Genomic DNA, 22,259 nt, shown 5'->3' with positions numbered 1-22,259 from the left:
AGTAGAAACCCGGTTAAATAAATTATGGTACATCCATAAAATGAAATAATAAAGTTATTTAAAATAGTAGCTCTTTGAGAACCAGTATGAATGACTATATACTATTAAATGACAAAAGCATTTTTCATGGTATACAGCTACATTCTGTGTAAAAAGAGAGGCAGAAATATGCATAGATATGTGTAGACTTGTAATTGCATCATCGTCTTTGGAAAGCCACATTAGAAGTTGATCATTTGAGCTTGATGAAATAGTGCACATTTGTTCTCCCAGTTATTCTGGAGGCTGAGGCAGAAAGATCTATTGAGCACAGGAATTCAAGCTACCCTAAGCAACATAATAAAATGCATTTTAAAAAGAGAGAGAAGATGATAATATAGATTACTTGTTGGGAGAGGAGGTGAGAGAAGACTTATGAGTTTTTGTTTGTTCCTTTCAAATTTAAAACTATATCAAATGTATTACTTATTAAAAATAATGTTAAAAAATTTTTAAAGGTAAATTAGTAGAAACAATGTATGTTTCACTGCTGACGTGATTGTTAATTTGTTTTGTCATCTATATAGTATTAATGCTGGTTTGTTTGTGTTTTTTGTTTTACATTTTTTCTTTTTTTTTTTTTTTTTCAGTACTGGGGATTGAACCCAGGGGCACACTACCACTGAGCTACATCCTCAGTCCACTTTTTAATTTTTATAAATATTGATAGAATCTCATTAAGTTATCCAGGCTTTGAATATGTGAACTTCCTGCCTTAGCCTCCTGAGTGGCTGAGATTACAGGCATGAAACTCAATACCTGACCCAATGCCAAATAACTTTTTAGGACATAAATTGTATTCCAGTATTTAATAAAGAATCAAGATGGATATTTAACGAGACATGGTGTAATCCCAGCTACTCAGTAAACCAAGGCAGGCGGATCGCAAGTTCAAGCCCAGCCTGGGTTACTTTGTGAGACCTTGTCTCAAAATAAAAAATAATAAGGGTCAAGGATGTAGTTTGGTGGTAGTGTCCTGGGTTTAGGTTCCAGTACCCTGCCCCCAACATACACACACACTTAAAAAAAAAAAAAAAAGACATTTAACATTTTAAAATTTTATTTTATTTTGTTTTTAGGATTTAGAAAACTATATATTGGAACTTATCCCTACTTTGCCACAATTAGATGGCCTGGAAAAATCCTTTTACTCCTTTTATGTTTGTACAGCAGTTAGGAAATTTTTCTTCTTTCTGGACCCTCTAAGAACAGGTAAATCTTACGTAACTTGGATATTATAAGAATATTATTATATCTCAGTCTCAAGAATTAGAGAAGTCTTGAAAAATGTCATTTATTTATTTTCCTAACATGTCATTATCACTAATAATCTGGTGAATATCAAAGGAGTACGGGATTGTTTTTAAAGCTTTCGTTTAGGTTTATATAAAGATCTTTTATGATTTATTTGTACTGGCTATAAAAATTTTGTGATAATGGGGATGTCACCTAACCTCTCTCAGTTTGTCCCTAAAATGAAAAGGTACAAATTAGGTAATCAATTATTACGCTTCTTTTCAGTTCTAAGAAACCAATTACTCTGATATAATTTGCTGTTCCTGATATGTGATATACTAGAGAGCCAAGATGATTTTTCCCAAGATAACTATCCTATATAGGAATCAGATTAGTAAGTTTGGCCTTGGTGACAGTATTGTTTTATCAACTATTTTAACCTGCCCAGACTAAAATACATGTAATTAAGGCAGAGGAAGGGTCAGAGAAGGCCCAAAGTCTTTTGATTCTCCTCCTTTTCTTGAAAACCCAGCAATAAGTCCATTACAACACATAGTACCGGATTATCTTTTTAAACTCCTCCAGGTGTAGGTGCATACACATCTTTTCCTTTTGAAAGCTTATAAAATATAAACTATTTTGAATATTTATTATAAACAAGGCACTATGCTAAGCATTTTACCTGGATTCTTTCATTTCTTATAGAAGTAGTTATCTTCCCATCTGTCAACTCTTTTTTTTTTTTTTTTCACTTTTTCATAGTTTTAGATGGACAGCATGCCTTTATTTTATTTTATTTTTATGTGGTGCTAAGTATCGAACCCAGTGCTTCACATGTGCTAGGCGAGTGCTCTGCCACTTGAGTTTCAGCCCCAGCCCCCATCTGTCAATGCTTAACCATACTTCTGTTTTGCTTCCTATTCCAGAATCTATCAAAGAAAAACAGAAACTGTCTGTCTCCTTTCCTTATTTTAAAAAATTTTTTTTTTTTTTTTAGTTATAGGTGGATACAATATCCTTTATTTTATTTTTATGTGGTGCTGGGGATTGAACCCAGTGCCTCACGCATGGTAGGCAAGCGCTCTACCTCTGAGCCACAACCCCAGCCCTTCTTTTCTTATTTTTTTATAAACAGTATTATATCTTTGCCATAGAATCTTTCTTTCTTTATTTATTTATTTATTTTGGTACCAGAGATTGAACCCAGGGGTGCTTAACTAAGTCACATTCCCAGCCCTTTTTATTTTTTTATTTTGAGACAGGGTCTTGCTCAGTAACCTCAGGCCTCACTAAGTTGCTGAAGCTGGCTTTGAACTTATGATCCTCCTGCTTTAGCCTCCTAAGTCACTGGGATTTCAGGCAGGCACCACTATGCCCAACTTGTTCACAGAATTTTTGACTACTTTTTTGTGACTCTGATAATTTTAGAATTTATAGCTTAGACATATATTTGGGAGTATAAAAGTAAATATATACATACAGCTTTTACTAAATGTTTCCCTTTTTGTAGTAATATGTAATAAGGACTTTGGAGCTAGAAGTTTTAAAATATCAATTGTGTAATAGCTCATGTAAAATAATAAACTTTAACAAATTAAGTTGCTCTTGTTCTTAAAATGAAATTAAGTATTTGTGTTTATGTTTTTTAAAGGAAAAATTAAAATTCAAGATATTTTAGCATGCAGCTTCCTGGATGACTTATTGGAGGTAAATACTTTTTTTAACTACTTAATTATATCACTTGATAATTAACTATTTTCTTTTTTTAATTTATTTATTTTAATTAGGTATATGAGACAGCAGAATGCATTTTGATTCATTGTACACAGTTGCAGCATAACTTTTCATTTCTCTGATTGTAAGACAATGTAGCAACACACCATATATGCAGTCACAAGTGTACCTAGGGTAACAATGTCCATCCCATTCCACCATCTTTCCTGCCTCCATACCTCCACCCTCTTTCCCTCCCCTTTACCCAGACTTCCTCCATTTTACCTATGCTCCTTGCCATTATGGATCAGCATCCACTTATCAGAGAGAACATTCGACCTTTGGTTTTTTGGGGATTGGCTTACTTCACTTAGCATGATATTTTCTAACTTCATCCATTTACTTGCAAATTCCATAATTTTATTCTCTTAATGCTGAGTAGTATTCCATCGTGTGTATATACCATGGTTTCTTTATCCACTCATCTATTGAAGCATCTAGGTTACTTTCACAGTTTAGCTATTATGAAAAGAGCTGCTATAAACATTGACTGTGGCTGTGTTACTATAGTATGCTGATTTTAAGTCTTTTGGATATATACCAAGGAGTGGAATAGCTGTGTCAAATGGTGGTTCCATTCCAAGTTTTCTAAGGAATCTCCATACTGCTTTCCAGAGTGGTTACACCAATTTGCAGTCCCACCAGCAATGTATGAGTGTGCCTTTTCTCCCACATCCTCACCAACACTTATTGTTTGTATTTTTGATAACTGCCATTCTATAACTATTCTCTATTAATGTCTCTTTTTCCCTTTAGTTAAGGGATGAAGAACTATCCAAAGAGAGTCAAGAAACAAATTGGTTTTCTGCTCCTTCTGCCCTAAGGGTTTATGGTATGTTCTCCATCATATTGCTAAAATTTGAGTTATCCATTTCTCCATTGGTGCTCAGAAGACAGTTTTATACATAGACTATTTTGCCTTAAAAGCAAAGTTTTTTTTTTTTGGGGGGGGGGTACTGGGTATTGAACCCAGGGGAGCTTAATCACTGAGCCACATCTACAGCCCTTTTTATATTTTTATTGAGACAGGGTCTCCTTAAGTTACTTAGGGCCTCACTAAGTTTCTGAGGCTGGCCTTGAACTTTCCTGCCTGCCTAACCTTGATCCTCCTGGCTCAGTCTACTAAGTCACTGAGATTATAGGTATACACCATCTTGTCTGTCTTAAAGCATTCTGGGGCTAGGAATGTAGCTCAGTGGTAAAGCATCTGCCTAGTATGTGCAATGGCCCTGGATCTGATCTCCAGAACTTCTAAATAACAGTATTGTAGATTACTAAAGATTTACTTGTTCAAATACTAGCATTTTAATTTAGGAATCTTTTTTAATTACTATACTTTTCAATAGAACAGATATAATTTGATTCTTATTGACTAAGGAACACCGTTTATGAATATCAACTGTTGTCTTACTTTGTGATAAAATGCTGTTCTCAGAATTCACAGAGGGAGGTGTTCTAGAGATAGGTTTGCTCTTTTATCAAATTTCATGTTACCCACATTTAACCTGTTAAGTCGTCTTCTGACACATTTTGGGATCCATGATCTGTTCTTCCAAGTTGATAGCATTTTAGTGTTTTTTTCTCGACCCCTCCCTCCATCTAATTTAGACCCTAGAAATATTTTAAATGTTGCAAACTGAAGACAAAGATGTAATTAAAATAGCCAAAGGCCCTGGCCTTCATGATTTTTTTTGACCAGTTCTAACTTAATGGTTGTTCTAATCAAAATTTTAAAAATAGCTGATATTATCACACTTAAGCCACTACCCTACCTGTAACATAGTTTGAAAATCAAAATATTAACCAATAATAAGTACTTTTTATTAATGTCTATTCTATTATTTTTAATTAAAAATTTTTGGTCATAGGCATCTTTTTATTTTTCTTCCCAAGGCCAGTATTTGAATCTTGATAAGGATCACAATGGTATGCTCAGTAAAGAAGAACTGTCTCGCTATGGAACAGCAACCATGACCAACGTCTTCTTAGATCGTGTTTTCCAGGAATGTCTCACTTATGATGGAGAAATGGTAATTGTTCAGATCTGATGATGAGCTTTAAAATTTTAGGCTCCTGCAATTTCCATAAGCCCTTTTGTTGATGTAATTCAGATTAATATCATAGTTTAATACAAGTTAAAAGTATAAACCAATCAAATTACTTGATATTCAGAACCTTTGGTTGTAAGGTAAATTAACGTAAAAATATACTTCCCTAATGGGTTCAGTACAGATAATAAATTTTAATATTTTGTTTGTTTCATTGTTATGCTCCTGTTGAGGAGAAGTATGAACAAGTATAGCGTACTCGCCTAGCATGCATGAGGCACTGGGTTCGATTCTCAACACCACATAAAAATAAAAATATTGTGTTCACCTAAAACTAAAAAATAAAAGAAATCTGAGAGTTTAATCCTATTAACTATTTTCATGTAGATAGTCTGGTCATTAAATTATCAGATCTAACAGTACCACAATTTAAGTCTGATATTAACCTATTTATATTAGTATAAAATGTAATCAGAGTATAATTTTAGAAAGAATTTACTGCTTATGTAGTTGGGGGTATGCAATTATATTTTTCTTTGTGGTCTTTAGATACTTGAAAAGGAAAATTCTAAATAAACCTTTAACATCAAAATTGTTGTTATGAAAAATAATGTGGTGTGGGGTCATGGGAGTGCATATCAGTAATTCCAGCTACCTGGGAGTCCGAGGAAGGATGAACTCAAGTTCAAAGCAAGCATAGGCAACTTGGTGAGACCCTGTTTCAAAATAAAATTGTTAAAAAGGCTGAGAAAATAGCATTTGTCTGACACTTGCTATTGTAATGCCCTGGGTGATCCCTAATATGGGGTTGAGAGTGATGGTAAGGATATGTATGATGAGTTTTCCAAACCCGTGGTGCTTAAGAAATAATCAGACAGATGAGAATGGGGTTTTTGTATTATATCATTTAGCTTTAATAGGAATTTGCCAAGGGGTTGGGGTTGTGGCTCAGAGGAAAAGTACACTGAGTTCGATCTCCAGCACCACATAAAAATTAAATAAAGGTATTATGTCCACTTACAACTAAAGAATAAATATTTAAAAAAAAATAGGAATTTACCAAGTAATACCATTGTTAGCCAACAAAAGAAAAAATGGGGAAAAGGCTCCAAAACTCTGACTCCCACAGCTGTTGACATTAGACAGTGAGGGTATTGTAGTATACTAGTAATTTCTGGTGAAAAATGATGAAGTTACATTTCTTTAATTCTTTACAGTATAATTTATGAATAATTCTTAGCCTACAAAATCCTTTCTAATATAAATTTTTTTCTAATTTGAGAATCTCCCAAAATCATACAAAACAAGTAATCTGAATGTCCCTTTTCCAAGACAAAGCTTTCTATTCGTGTCTTTCTAGCTTTCATTTGTATTCTTTTTTTTTTTTTTTTTTAATGAGAACAGAATTTTCTTACTGGAAATCATCTGATGTAAAAATTTTAAACAGCCGGGCATGGTGGCACACACCTGTAATTCCAGTGGCTCAGGAGGCTAAGACAGGAAGATCAAGAGAGTTCAAAGCCAGTCTTAGCAATGGCAAGGTGCTAAGCAACTCAGTGAGACCCTGTCTCTCAATAAAATACAAAATAGGGCTGGGGATGTGGCTCAGTGGTTGAGTGCCCCTGAGTTCAATCCACAGTACAAAAAAAAAAAAATTTTTTTAAACACTATAGTCATCCCTCAGTATCTGCCTGCATATCAGTTCCAGGACCCCCAGTAGATACCAAAATCTGCAAATGCTCTCAAGTTCCTTCTGTAATAATGTTGTATTTGCATATAACTTACATACTTATTTCCAGTGTACTTAAAATCATGTCTTGATTACTTATAATATATAATACAATGTAAATGCTACTGTAAAACTTTTACTGTGTTATTTAAGAAATAATAAGGGGAAAAAAACCTATCAATGTTCAATGCAAATGTGATTTTTTAAAAATTACCCCATGTTTTCAGTCTGCAGTTGGTTGAATCTACAGATGTGGAATCCAGAAATACAACTGTATTTCAAAACAGCAATATAAGCTTACTGTTCTATTCATTCCAGATAAAAATTTTTTTCAAAATAATCACATTGAAATGAAGATGTAAATTTAATGGTGATGCATAATAACTTAGTCACTATTTCAAAAGTCACTATTTCAAAAGTATAATGAATATTATACACAGCTAATCTCATGAGAAAATATTCCCAAAACTATCATGTGCAGATATTATTTAGAGTTTCTAGAAACTAATATTAAATGTGCCAATTGGTTTATCATTTCATATTAACTTAAAAAATTTAAATTTGCCTCCCTGGATTGCAAAATAAATTTTATCATTTACTTGAAAAGGTAATTTCAAGTAAGCCCTTTACTGACCATCATTTTTTTTTCTATAGGACTATAAGACCTACTTGGATTTTGTTCTTGCATTAGAAAACAGGAAGGAACCTGCAGCTTTGCAATATATTTTCAAACTGCTTGATATTGAGAATAAGGGATACCTCAATGTCTTTTCCCTTAATTATTTCTTTAGGGTAAGTCTCAATTGGGTAAAGAAACATTATTCCTTAAGATATTATACCATATGACTTAACTACTTAGTGACAATTTTACCTAACTTGTGGTTTTTAAATCCAACAAAGGATTTACAAACAAATTTTTATGTTTTTGTTTTGCAGAAGGAAATCAAATCTGGTGTTAGGATTTTTTTCCTTCCATTAAAAAAAAAAGTTAATAGTAAAAGCCAATTTGATTATATGTAAATACTAAAAAAAAGTATGGAAATAATAAATATTATGGGCTGTACTAGCCTTTAGAGAAGAGAAATTGAATTCTTTGGTTAATCAAAAACTACTGTGTAAAAGCCTAAGCTTTGATTAGACATTCAGAAAAGTAACTCCTTTCCAGGGAAGCTTTACAGACTTTAGTTGTAGATTCTTTTGTGCTATGTTATAAAAATAATTTCAAACTGTCCAGAATTGTGTGCTGCACTTCTATGCAAAAGAGATTTGCTGAAGCATTTATTTTGTGCCTTAGTTGGTCTCAGATCATAGAGTAACAGTGAGCTCTGAAATGGAATTGGATTGTACCTGATAGCATTCAGTTCCAACACATGTAAAAGTAGAAATGTCTGCCCTTGTAAGACACATAATTCCTTAATATGAATGGTAATTTTTCCACTTGATGGAATAGTTTTGTACAATAGTGTTCTGCATCATCACCAATATTTTCATAGACCACGTGATTTTTTTATACCTTTATTTTATTCATTTATGTGATGCTGAGGATCAAATTCAGTTACATGTGCTAGGTAAGTGCTTTGCCTACCACTCAACTACAACCCCAGCCCAACCATGTGATTTTTATACAGTCAAGACCAACAGTAGGAAGAAAATTTTTTTAAAAAACAATGACATTTTCAAATCTTTGTCATAAATCATTGCCCCCAGGGATTTTTTTTTCCATTTAAAAAAGTTTTGGTACTCATTTATATCTTTATCTGGTTTCTGAATCCATCCTTAGGGATTCATAATATATATTTCATAAATTCCATGTTATATTCCATAGAAAGCTTTCCATTATAATTTTAGGCAGTATTGACTGCAAATATTAGGATAAATTATAATCTCATTATTAGAAAACACTTTTTAAAAATTTAAGGCAAAGCTGAAGTTGCAGCTCAGTGGTAGAGTTGTTGCCCAGCATTTGTAAGGCTTAATTCTATCCCCAGCACAGTAAATTTTTAAACAATTCTAATTGAATGTGATATAGGCTTAAATTAATCGCTAATCTGAAAAAAATACTATCATATCAAAGGATTCCTCCCATTTCAGACAAATCTAATAAGTGAAAATTCAGTCTTAGAAAAATAGGGATAGGGCTGGGATTGTGGCTCAGCAGTAGAGCGCTCGCTTAGCACATGCAAGGCCCTGGGTTCAATCCTCAGCACCACCAACTACAACTAAAAAATAAATATTAAAGGAAAATAGGGATAGGGAGGTAATCTAGTAATAGAGGACTTGCTTAGCATGTATTAGGCCCTGGGTTTGAGCTTCGGCAGACAAAAAAATGTCTTTTAGGAATTAAACATTCAACCCCTTTTCATAAAGATCTTTTTCTTTTCCTCTTTTAATTTTGCTTTAAAAATATTTCATGCATGAATCTATGAAGTTTATTTAAGCTTGTTTCTTTGGGTTAAAGTTAAAAAGTTTCTCCAGCCTAACACTGTATGTAGAGCTATTATCTATTAATATGCCAGTGATAAAGCTGGACTTGGATGGTGACCATGCTGTGCAAGTCTACTATTATATTAACTGAGTGTGCTCATAAATTCTTACCTCCTTCAGATACACTGGGGATACTTGGCACCACATCCAGAGTAATTTGAAAAACATGTATTGACTATTTTTTAAGCTTAACATTTCCAAATTAATGACTCTCACCTGAAGTATTTTTTAGTCCAACTGACTGTTGTCATTCTTGGTCTTGTTGTTTATAAAAAGGAAGATTCTGAAGGAGGCCTGCTTTCATTTTTTCTAAGTAGAAGGTAAACTGTAGGGTTGGGAGGAGGAGGTGGATAGGGGTCTTAAAGAATGGTTAATGTGGGCTGGGGTTGAGCTGAGTGGAGTGCTTGCCTAGCATGAGTGAGTCACGAGATCTATCCTCAGCACCACATAAAAATAAAGGTATTGTGTCTATCTACATCTAAAAATATTTTTTTAAATGGTGAATGTATGAACAGCATTCATAGAAAATAGGAAGAGCAGGCCATAAAAGAATAATGACCATGTTGAGGGCTCATGTGAAGTGGGAGAACATTCAAGCATGTAACAAGAATCCACAGTCCTAATGTTTGTTTTATCCTGAAGTTCTTAATCGTTAAGATATAGATGTAGAAAGGTAAGTAGTTACACAGAACCAGCATGTTTATTATTTTACTGACTGGATGTGGAGCAAGATCAAGGAAATTAAGACAGCTAAGAGAGATTGAGATGATAAGGCTTCTGGTGTGATAGGAAAGAAAAAGGAATAGAAAGATATTTGGGGCGAGAAGGGGGATATTGTGAATTTTATTTTTTATTTAGATTTATTTCCACTAAATACAGGCCATACAAGAACTAATGAAAATCCATGGACAAGATCCTGTTTCATTTCAAGACGTCAAGGTTAATTTTTCCTTTAATGTATATAACATTACCAGTAAACATTATTGTGTTAATATCAGATAATCATTTGTAGAACATGAAATTTTATATGAAAGCTATGTACTATGAAGTACTATACCCAAAGAAGCAAATGCCCAAATGGGTATTAACTGTTAATTGTTCTGAACTGATATTTAAATAATTGGAAATTAAGACATATGAATCATGATTAATTTGTAGAGTTCAAAATTTTAGTATTGTCAACCTTGTGTTTTCATTGGAAGCATGCATTCATTTTTCAGTTTAGCTTGCATCCTTTGGTAGTCTATTCCACTATAAATTCAGGTTCTAATTGGGAACTACTTAGGTTCAAGCACTTTTTTAGTATAATCTCTCAAAGAGCCACTTGCTTTGATATATTAAATTTAAGGAGACATCAGTCCTACAATATGAAAACCACCACTATGTCAAACACTGTTGTTGCCTAGCATTTTAGTAATCATTTTTACCAGTTCCGAATAACTTTCAGTATCTAGTACCATTTGGTTCTTCATGTTTGGTAACATGTGTAATAAAATACCCTGACCAGTTTCAACTGAGTAAAGATAAAGAACTATTTTGGATTACTATAAACAAAGCATATTTGAAACTCTGCAACAGGAAGTTTAAGATATAGAAATTTTAAACTGTAACCAATCTAGGAAAGACTAAAAGTTTATACAGTTTATGTACCTGAAAATTGTTAATCTTTTAAAAATGTAATTTGCCTCCTTAAATGCTACTAAATATTGAATGATTTTACTTCAAAAATATTAGAAAATGAGTATAATATAAATGTAGTATACACTTCATTACTGTAAAAGTGGTTCTTCCATCAATGCTAATCATTTTGGCACAATTTCGCATCATTGTGGATGACAAATTCTTTAATACTGAAATCTCCCCTCCTCTCATCCTCGGTCTAGAGTAAAAAGTTGACATTGATATTGGAAATAAAGTTTTGTCACTTATTTCTGAAGTATTCAAGTTTTTAGTTTGAGCTAAGTTTTTTTTCTTTTAAAGTAAACTAAGGATTGGGGATATAGCTCGGTGGTATAGTGCTTGCCTGGGTTCAGTCCTTAGTCTCCCCCAAAATAAACAAACATGTTTTTTCATCACCAATTAGAATAGAAAAGTACTTGAAGTTAGTATGTATTCGCAGAACACTGCATTAGCTAGTTCTACACTAATTAAACTCTGAATTAAACTCTGAACCTAAGTTTCTTCATCTATAAAATGAGAAATAGCAAATCACATAGCTCAGGAATCTCCCAGTAAGATTCTGTGATTTTAGATAAAGGAGATTGCCTGTCAAGTAGAGAAGTAAAGCAAAAACTTTTATGAGAGCTTAACTGTCAGCTGTGAATTTTAGATCACTGATAAATACCAAGTAAATCAGATTTTACTGTATTTTTCTCTTGCAGGATGAAATCTTTGACATGGTAAAACCAAAGGATCCTTTGAAAATCTCTCTTCAGGATTTAATCAATAGTAATCAAGGAGATACAGTCACTACCATTCTAATTGATCTGAATGGCTTCTGGACTTATGAAAACAGAGAAGCCCTTGTTGCAAATGACAGTGAAAATTCTACAGACCTTGATGATACATGATCTCTAAAAAACTAGACTGTCTTAAGATGCTTGAATGCTGCATGTGAAACCTTTGAAGCAGAATTTGTTTAGAAATGGTTTAAATAAAATAATGTGTCTAAAAAACACAGCAAGTGTTTCAGTTCCTGGAATTTCGTTATATAGTTTGGAAACAATAGGACCAAATACTGCTTATTTAGGAGGTAAGTTCTGGTTTCATTTAGCTCAAGCTCAAATATGGCAAGTGTGATTTGCAGTAGGTACAGGGATATTCAGTTAAATCTGCATAATCTTTAGAGATAGAGGAAATTTTCATGGAATATTTCTGATCCTCATACAGAATTAGAATATTTGAGGAATGGTTTAAATTATTGGCCATTTAACCTTCATTCTTCATCTAAAACATTATATGTTATCAGGGATGTTAAATGACTTTCCATTAGAGTGGAGCCATTTATTTCTGGGTTATAAGTGTTTGGACATGATCTTTCTTTTAATAGGATGATGTGTCAATAAAAATTACTAAAACTAATCACTGATATAAAAAGAAATCTGTCTACATTATTTAGCCAGTATACTACAGTTACATTTATAAAATTTAATTCCATATTATTTAAGGATTTTTGTTAGAAAATTTATTTAATTCAGTAAAGGCTAATTATACTAATTGTTTAGTTTTTTTGAGATTAGAAGCAGAATATCATGAACTGTTAAAAAGTAGGAAAAAGTGAAAGAGGCTTAAAATAAGACAAACCATTTAATGCATTTATGGGAAATTTTATAGTTTGCATAAACAAAAAAGTATAAAAATGTAAGGCACAGTGAATAACTATAAACATTACAAACTGGCTATTTTGGGGCATGTAGTGAAAGTAAAATTCAAGAAACATAAACCTTTCAAAGTCACTGTCTTCCTTCTACTATAGTCACAAAAGTTTCTAGGTAAACTAGATATTAGACATTAGAACCTGTAAGGAGAAGATTCAGAAGATCATGTTTAGAACACACCTGCCTTCACTTGATAGGTACTATTCTCAGTTTAAAACATTGGAAGGAAGAGTGATGTCGCCCTGGCATATTTAAGAGCTGTTAATAAACTAATTTATGGTGACATTATACACAATGATGAGAATCCTTTAAGCACTGTTATATAGCTTACAACCATGAATAAAATTACTACGCATAGTATGAAACACCATGCCTTGAAATCTACATAACTGAAGATTCCTAAGAGTTTATCCTTCCTAAATTCAATTATCAGTTGAAGAATTTAAAGAACTTCAGCTTTCACTTGATGTTTCAACTTCCAGTTGAAATTTTTCAATTTTCAGTTGAACTGAATTCACACAGATTTCTATGACATTTTGTTATAGATTTCTGCGCATTTTGAGTATTTTTAAACTTAGATAAAATTTAAGCTTAACGCTATTTAGATGGCTGTTAATATAACCACTGAGTATTAAATTTGTGAAAAGGCCCTTTTTTTTGGTACTGGGGAGCTTTACCACTGAGCAACATCACCAGTCCTTTTTTTTTTTTAACTCATCTTGCTAAATTGCTGAAGCTGGCTTCAAACTTCCTTCTGCCTTAGCCTATCATATCGCTGGGATTACCAACTCACTCAGCTTGAAAAAGCTTTTAAGGTCAACATTTCCAAAACACTCCATTGCATTCATCTTCATCCACATTTAGTTGTAAATCAAGTCATGCACACATCTCAGGGGTTCTGCACATGTTCAGAAATATTTTCAAAATTAGCTTCATATCATATAACTTTGTGAAGTTTGCAAATTAACTCAGGTTAATTAACCAGGTTGCTACTTCAACATATGAATGAAATAAGGAACTAATTTCATTATTACTATGTACCTTGAACCACATTTAACAACTTCTGATAGCTTCAACCTATTGTGTACACCAATTCCCACCCAACTGCTCTGCCTGTCTGAGGCATTAAGGGCTGAATGAGTGATATAACCAGGATGCTATGTGGATAATCACTAGGTTTTACCATTTGAATACAAATATATTAATAAATTCATTCTTTAAATAATGTCAACATTATAAACAAAGCTGATTATTTAATTTGAATAACAACTTTCATTAAAAAAGGAAACTCGGGGCTAGGGATATTGCTCAGAGTTAGAGGACTTGCCTAGCATGCCCTGAATTCAATCCCTAGCACATATTTTAATATTTGGTGTAGTAAATTCAGATACTTTTCCATAAAAGTTATTCTCGATAAAAGGAAAATTCAGGGTGCTTCCATCTTGTTCCTTTTATTACACACTTAGTGAATCATGCTTTGTATGAAATTAATGGTTAAATAAATTAAATGCAAAGCATAAAATGCAAGGCATAACATGAGAAAATCTGGGAAAGGTCAATACTCATTTTAATCTGAGACTGTAGGATTATCAGCTCCAGTTACCCTAAATCAATAACTTACCTTTTTTTTAAAAACAAATAATAGAAAATTAACTCTTCTTAATTGATTAGGAATCTAGAATGTCCTTAACCTTTTTTAAAGATCATAAAACCAAAGCACTGTGCTGAAGGTGTAGTTCAGTGGTAGAGTGCTTGTCTAGAAGGCACAAGGCCTTGGGTTCAATGCCCCCACTGCAAAAGGAAAAAAACCAAAGCACTATTTCAACATACAGCAAAAGCATAGTGCATATAAATTTCAGATATGATTTTTGATAGTTAAAGCCTAATAATGGAGAAACATTTCTTTCCAGATAACAATAATTTAAAATATAAATTAATTAAAGTTTCACTAAATAGAAAATATGAAAGTTCCTGGTATTAAAAAAAGAAAGCTTTAAGACTTGAAGTTTGATAGTCATTTCATTCTATTGTGGGACAGAGACTGAATTTTGTTTGCTTTCCATAATTACTTCACAGTCTTCCTCCATTTCAAAATTAAGATTCACAAATGAACTGGACACCACTGTTTCTGGTTGATCTGTATGAACAATGGAATTTTCCTGAAGCTTGCTCTGTTGGTATTGTCTTTCTGCTTCTTCAGACATCCTATTTTCTTCTTCTTCTTCTTCTTCCTAAAAATGGGAAATATCAGTACTTGAAATGTTAATGTCCAAAAGAACAGTAGTTCTTCTCTCACCACAGCTTTTCATGCTTTTTTTTAAACCAAAACAGTATCATGTCCAATTCAGTTTGGTTTAATTAAGACATACTCCCCCTTCCCTTTTTCCCCAAATAATTATTATAAAAGTTATTAGGGCTGGGGTTGTGGTTCAGTGGCAGAGTGCTTGCCTAGCATGTGTGAGGCACTTGGTTTGATTCTCAGCACCACATATCAATAAATAAAAAAATAAAGGTCCATTAACAACTTTAAAAAATAAAAGTTATTATATAAAATATAAATCAAGTCAAGTTATTTTTTAAAACATGGTCTAGAACTAGCTTAGATGAGTCCTGAATTAACTTTGACAGGGGCTTTTTTAAAAATTTAGATTAAGCCTAATCTACATTTAAAAATTGGCAAATAAGGCAGTTCCTGCCCTGAAGAGGTTTATAATCTAGTAGGGAAGTTAAGACAGGTGAAAAGTATTAAAACAAATAAGTACTATAAAGATTTAGAAAAGAGGGGCTTGGGTTGTGGCTCAGCAGTGGAACACTCGCCTAGCATGTGGGGGGCCCTGGGTTCGATACTCAGCACCACATAAAAATAGATAAATATATTGTGTCCAACTAAAAAATAAATATTAAAAAAATTAAAAAATAAAAAATATTTAGAAAAGTAATTTCTAGTTCTTCAACTCTAAATTAATTGAGAAGGTGGCATCTGTTTTGTACCCTTTGATAGTGATAGTTAATACAAAGTAACCTTTCAGGGAAGATTAATTAGGGGTGTGAGAATTAAGATAGTCCATTTAGGAAGCTATTATAATAGTCCAAATGAGGTAATGGGGCTCTAAACAGGGCTTGTAGTGTAAATCTTCACAACTTCTACATACTAACTTCACTTGAATTGCTATTTTTAATTTGCTTGAAGGAGAATAATAGATACTAGTATCTATTTGTGTACTGCTCAATATACACTAGGTGCTAGTCTAAGCATTTGAGACATTAATTCATTAAACCTAGTATAGAGGTAGTGGTTCTCATTTATAAAAATAAGGAAATTGAAGTTAGAAGTACCAGAGCCAGATTTTGAGTTTAAAGCCTTTGGTTCTTAAGCCTATGTTCTTAAAGCACTAAATCTTTCTTATTCTTTAGGTCTAAACTCCTGTCATCCCCCACCCTAAGGCCTCACTACCTCCTGCAGAAATAATAGTCCTCACATCTTTGCACTTTCATAGTGGGCACATACTCATATTTGATAACACTGGTATATCCAGTCTTACATGCCCAAGTACAGAGGCTGAGTCTTGTTTCTTCATCTTAAAATTAGAATGATTCAAAAAGTGGTATGTGAAGATTAATGTATATAAGGCAACTCACAAAGGACTAGCACAATGAAACATAACTTAGTTTTTGCACATGGATCTTAAGGAAATTCCATTTTTAAAGAATCCTAAAATGTATATTGTTTTTATAAACTAAAGGAGCTATCTTTAGTGATAGAACACTTGCCTAGCATGTGCAAGGCCCTGCGTTTGATCCCCAGCAGCAAACACAAAAAATAAAGGTGCTATCTTTTGGACAACTGCATAAGCTTATTATGCAACCCATCAAATCTATAGCAAACCAAACCAAATAAAAAAAAATATAAAAAGGAGACATACCTCTTTCTTCATCCGGTAATACTCATCAATGGCATATTGGTATTTTGGGGTGCTAATACCCAAAACAGATGCAATCTTCTCTCCAAGAAAGTCACACACTAAAGACACAAAATTTAAAAGAAAATTCCATAAACATTTTTTGAGCACTTTCTGTATGTAAGACACTAGAATACAAAAGTTACTGTTCCTATGCTCAAGGAGATTACTGAAACCCAATTTGTCTTTCCTCATTTCTCTAAGAAGCATTAGTAGCATTTTTGGGGCTCCCAACAACAGTCTGTTCACATTTCTATTATAACATTTCTTTTTTTTTTTTTTAAAGAGAGAATTTTTTTCGTATTTATTTTTTAGTTTTCGGCGGACACAACATCTTTGTGGTGCTGAGGATCGAACCGGGGCCGCACGTATGCCAGGCGAGCGCGCTACCGCTTGAGCCACATCCCCAACCCTCTATTATTACATTTCTTGCCAGACATTATAATGATCTGTTACATGTCTATTTCTTTTAAGAAAAATGTATAACTTAGAAGGTTGGCTATCACTGAGCGAAGGAGGGGGTTACTTTCTCATTTAGTGCCTATCATGTGGCAGCCATGGGGAAAGGTTAGGCTTAGATATATTAAAGGACTTGTCTAAGCTGAGCTGATAAAGCAGATCTAAAATTGAACTCTAGGTTTAAAACTCATGTTCTTTCCATTACACCAGACTGTCTTGCATATAGCGAGTACTTGCAAATGTTTGTTGAATCAATTACTATTCACAATATGCTCTAGTAAAAGACTGAAATAGAAGCTATAAAGAAGTTAAAATTGGAAGCGGAAGAAAAGTTTTATGGTTAATCTATATTTAAATTAGCATAATTAAGTCATTAGTTGATAATTCATTTCCTTCAGAAATAAGATGTATTTCAGTTTAAAATAAAAACTATAAATGAAGTAAAACTACAGGCTTTAGACTAAGTAACATGATAGAACAAGAACAAAGCCAGTTAAGAAACTCAATGACAGTAGCATTATAGATGCTAACAGACTGGGCACAGTGGCACACTCCTATAAACTCAGTGACTTGGGAGGCTGAGACAGAAGAATCACAAGTTCAAGGCCAGATTGGGCAACTTTAGCAAAACCCTGTCTCAAAAAGTATGAAGTGCTAGGGTGTATCTCAGTGGTAAAGTACCTCTGGCCTCAATTCCCAGTGCCAAAAAATAAAACCAGAAGCTGAAGAATGTACAAATTAGATTATATTAATTTTCCAATGCAAGCTAGCATCTCCCTTTTGTTTCTCCCTTAAGTTTGGAAACTTGGCAAAGTTCTTGGAGTATATTACAGCAGTTATGCAATTTTCAAACAGAGAAACAATACCTGAAAGGGTTGATGTGGCAGCCCGAAGCATGTAAAACCATAAGTAGGGGCCCCAGGTAAGTTTTGTCTGCAACAAGAAGTCAGATTAGCAACATTCATACTTAAAGCCATTCTTTGGTTATGAATGAAGTAGTCAAATAGGTACATAGAATATATACATGCTGCAATGCAATCAAAAATTTTAAATCTTTAAAGACAGGATTCCACGAAGAAAATTTTACATTTGCCCATATAATTACTACCAACCTTAAGCCCACAAAAGAACCAAAAAAAAAGATGCAGCCACTGAAATGAAGTTAATAATTCAGTCTAGATTATTTACAAATTGATGATAATCTGAAGTCTTTCTCCTGTCTTGCTTTTTTATCTTAAATGTTCATAAGCACAACACCAGGGATGATATAAAAATCAAGAGAACCCTAAGAATCACACAATCCAACACACTTATATTACAGTGGGGGAGTTAAGGTGTAGGGAATTGAAGCAGGATAAGTAAGGGTACACCCAAAGGAGCTTTTAATAATGAGAATATGAGAGACAAGTGGAAAGATGAGTTATTTGTTTCCTTAAAGATTAAAAAGGGACTAGAATATACAACCCAAGACCAGTTCAGTATATTTGGTAGTTCAGGGCCACAGACAGAATGCAGTCTAACACCACGTACCTCCATAGTTAATCTCCATAAAGTGCTTTTATGAAGTACTTGCCAAATAGATGACAGTTTGCCTCTGATAAAACTGATAATTAATGCAGATATCCTTCACTCTACCAATATTTTCCTTTATCACAAGAAAACATTGAAGCTACTCTGGAGCCTGAGGCAAGAGGGGAGACTGCAAGTTCAAGGGCATGCCTGGGCAATCTCAAAATAAGAAACAGCTGGGGATTTAGAGCACCACTGGGTTCAATCCCCAGTACCATTTAAAAAAAAAAAAAAAAAGCCAGGTGTGGAAGATTGAAGCAGAAGGATCCCTTGAGTCCAAGAATTAAAAACAGCCTGAGCAACATAATGAAAACCCATCTCAAAAAAAAAAAAAAAGAAAAGAAATCATGGAACATAATATAAAGCCTGCAAATCGAATACATTAATAATTACTTTAATATTGCTTCTTAGGAGGAAAGATAAACTTGTCCATAATTGTTTTAGCTAAGATATTTTAAACCATGCATTGTGGCACACACCTGAAAACCCAGCAGCTCAGGAGGCTGAGGCAGGAGGATCACAAGTTCAAAGATAGTCTCAGCAATTTAGCAAGGCCCTAAGCAACTTAGATCCTGTCTCAAAATATTAAAAAGTGCTGGGGTTGTGGCTCAGTTGTAGAGCACTTGCCTCGCACATGGAAGGCACTGGGTTCGATCCCCAGGACCACATTAAAAAAAAAACAAAACAAAATAAAGGTATTGTAAACATTGACAACTAAAAATATTAAAAAAAAAAAAAAAAAAAGGACTGGGGATGTGGCTCTGGTTAAGTGCCCCTGGGTTCAGTCCTTGATACCAAAAAAAGTAGACAGTCTTGCCATGAAAAGTAGGTATGCCAATTTCTTTGATGGTTTATATGAAAAGATATAGAAGTGAGGTAGTGCTAGCAAAAAAATAGAGTCAACCAAAAAATACTATATGTTATTGACTCATTGGATTAAATATTGTATTTTCTACATTCAGAGCAAGGTATGTCTCATATCTGATGTGAGGATTACTTTAAAGACTCCGTTTTAAGAAATTATGACTTTATGGTTTACAGCAAATGGGACAGTAGCAGAAGTATAAGGAATGAGACCAAATTCCATAACACAAAATAAATGACAAGGGCAAGGGAACTATTAAGGACTAGGCAAGCTAGCTGGTGCAGTCGAATGCACCTGTAATCCCAGCAACTCAGGGTAAGGCAGGAGGATCGCAAGTTCAAGCCATCCTCAGCAACTTTATAAGACCATGTCTCAAAACATAAAAAGGACTGGAAAAGCAGCTCAGTTGTAATGGTCCCCAAGTTAATTCCCCAGTACAAAAAAAAAAAAAAAAAAAAGGCATGCTTTGAAAGAAAGCATATATTTACTTCTCAATGCCACAATTCTTCTGGGGTTGTTTCCAGAGACAGTAAGTACTAACATCCAAGCTAGAACTACTAAAAAACTGAACTATTTCAGAGGTGAGGAACTAGATAAAGATTCCTGAATAAAATCTATCATTATCCCACACTATTATGCAGAATTAAGGCCCTTTGTACCTGACCTTACTGAATCAAAAGATAGCTCAATAGTCTAAACTGAAACTGTGCCTCCACTTACAGCATCACTACCACCACCACCATCCCAGTAATAGCAAAACTTGGACAAGATCTTGGGTCCTTCGAGGCTTTAATTTTATAATGCTAAAACTCAAAATATTTCATTTTTTTCCTACAAAATTTAAAGTATCCATCTTTTCCTTCCCCAACAAGACCTGATACCTCTTGTTTTAAAAATTTTCAGATTATAAAAAGTAATGCTTTGGGCTGGGGTTGTAACTCCATGGAAGAGAGCTTGCCTAGCATATGTAAGGCATTGGGTTTAATTCTCAGCACTACATATAAATAAATAAATAAATAAATAAATAAATGTCAATCCACAACTAAAAAATATTTTTTAAAAAAGTGATGCTTGGGCTGGGATTGTGGCTCAGCGGTAAAGCGCTCTCCTAGCACGTACAAGGCCCTAGGTTTGATCCTCAATACCACATAAAAATAAATAAATAATAAATAAAAATCCAACTTACTTAAAAAAAAAGTGATGCTTATTATAGAACACTTAGAAAATGGAGCAAAATCTTTAAAAAATAAAGCCACCCATTTCCACCACCTTCATTAACATTTTTTAAAATAGTATTTTGTTGTAGATGGATACAATACCTTTATTTTATTTATCTTTATGTGGTGCTGAGGATCAAACCCAGGGCCTTACACATGCTAGGCAAGCGCTCTACTTCTGAGTTACAGCCCCAGCCCTTATCATTAACATTTTAGTCTATCTTTTCACTTTTTTCCTGTGTGTGTGTGTGTGTGTTTTATAATACTATTATATTATCTATCTATATTATAATTTTATAATACTATTATATTTATCTTTTCCCCCACTTACTATAATAATTAAGCTTATTAAGCTCATTTCCTTATAGGCTTAAATTCCTAAAGGTATAATTAACTAGGCCAAAAATATAATCAATTTAGAAAGTTTTTCACCCACACCTCAAAACTTCAATCTGGAGAATTTATCAATCAATATTCACCACCAATGAGCATATGAGAGTGCCATTCCCTTTAGATCTGCCATACCACCTGACCTTCTCTTTAAAAAAGTTGACAGGCAAAAATTACGAATTTTGAATTCTGACTATAGTATTCCTTGTTTATCCAGTTTTACTTCCCATGGTGTCAGTTACCAGCAGTCAACGTTGGTCTGAAAATATTAAATGGAAAATTCCAAACTTTGGGAGAGGTTACACTGACATAACTTAAGAATCACACTGTTATTACAGTATGTTGTTCCATTTTATTATTAGTTGTTAATTTCTTACTGTGCTTAACTTATAAATTAAACATTATCATATGTATATATATAATAGGAAAAAAGTACATATAAGATTCAGTTCTTATTCAGGCTAGGATATAGCTCAATGGTAAAGCACTTGCCTAGCATGTAAAGGCTCTAGATTCAATTAAAAAAAATTTTTTTTGAGGGACTAGGATTAAACCCAGAAATGCTCTACTACTCTACCACTGAGCACTACATGCCAAGCCCTTTTTAATTTTGAGGTAGGGTCTCATGAAATTGCTCAGGTTGGGTTGGATTTATGAATTTATGATCCTCCTGCCTCTTTCTCTGGAATGGCTAGGATTACAGGCATGTACCTCTATGCCCAGCTTAGATCTTCATTTCTTATTCTCTATCTGTATCTTATGCCAGGAATATTTATCTTAAATCTTCACTTTAAATACCAAGTTTTAATTGGGTCTGTGTAAATGTAGGATTTTTTTTTCCCAAAAGTACCCATGGCTAAAAACCGAGAAAACCCTTAGTAGTAGCCCTACTATGGTTTGAATGAGCTCCCTAAAAACAGTCTTGGAAATTTAATCCCCAATGCAAGTGCTGTGAGGTAGGGCCTAATGAGAGGTGATGAGACCATGAGGGCTCTGCCTTCTTGAATAAATTAATAATATTGTCACAGGAGTAGGTTATAGAAAGGCAAGTTTTTCTTCTCCTTCTCTCTCTTCCAGTCTTGGACTTCCCACCCTCACAACTGTAATGAATCAA

At 33.5% G+C, this 22,259-nt stretch overlaps 2 protein-coding genes across 5 annotated transcripts in view; one reads left to right on the top strand and one right to left on the bottom strand.

Moving 5' to 3' along the window:
• The window catches only part of Ppp2r3c (protein phosphatase 2 regulatory subunit B''gamma), a 40,825-nt gene extending 28,837 nt beyond the window's left edge, over positions 1–11,988 (top strand). Inside the window, exons 7-13 of the mRNA XM_027929641.2 lie at positions 1,119–1,251; positions 2,927–2,982; positions 3,805–3,880; positions 4,942–5,078; positions 7,480–7,617; positions 10,189–10,248; positions 11,691–11,988. Coding sequence (XP_027785442.1) covers positions 1,119–1,251; positions 2,927–2,982; positions 3,805–3,880; positions 4,942–5,078; positions 7,480–7,617; positions 10,189–10,248; positions 11,691–11,879 — 789 coding nt within the window. The 3' untranslated portion in view covers positions 11,880–11,988. The remainder of the gene's footprint in view (positions 1–1,118; positions 1,252–2,926; positions 2,983–3,804; positions 3,881–4,941; positions 5,079–7,479; positions 7,618–10,188; positions 10,249–11,690) is intronic.
• Positions 11,989–12,614: 626 nt separating this feature from the next.
• LOC114087984 (signal recognition particle subunit SRP54) overlaps positions 12,615–22,259 on the bottom strand; it is a 60,205-nt gene continuing 50,560 nt past the window's right edge. For 3 of the 4 annotated variants that reach the window (XM_027929518.2, XM_027929520.2, XM_027929519.2), the window contains 3 exons: positions 17,971–18,037; positions 16,610–16,707; positions 12,615–14,917 (listed from right to left, as the gene is read on the bottom strand). In XM_027929518.2, coding sequence (XP_027785319.1) covers positions 14,711–14,917; positions 16,610–16,707; positions 17,971–18,037 — 372 coding nt within the window. In that variant the 3' untranslated portion in view covers positions 12,615–14,710. The remainder of the gene's footprint in view (positions 14,918–16,609; positions 16,708–17,970; positions 18,038–22,259) is intronic. The other variant, XM_034636839.2, reaches the window with a different exon arrangement.

The sequence above is a fragment of the Marmota flaviventris genome, chromosome 2 (assembly GCF_047511675.1).
Source record: "Marmota flaviventris isolate mMarFla1 chromosome 2, mMarFla1.hap1, whole genome shotgun sequence".
Classification (NCBI taxonomy): Eukaryota; Metazoa; Chordata; class Mammalia; order Rodentia; family Sciuridae; genus Marmota; species Marmota flaviventris.
The sequence above is the reverse complement of the archived record's forward strand: the minus strand, read 5'-3'. Positions and strand labels throughout refer to the sequence as shown.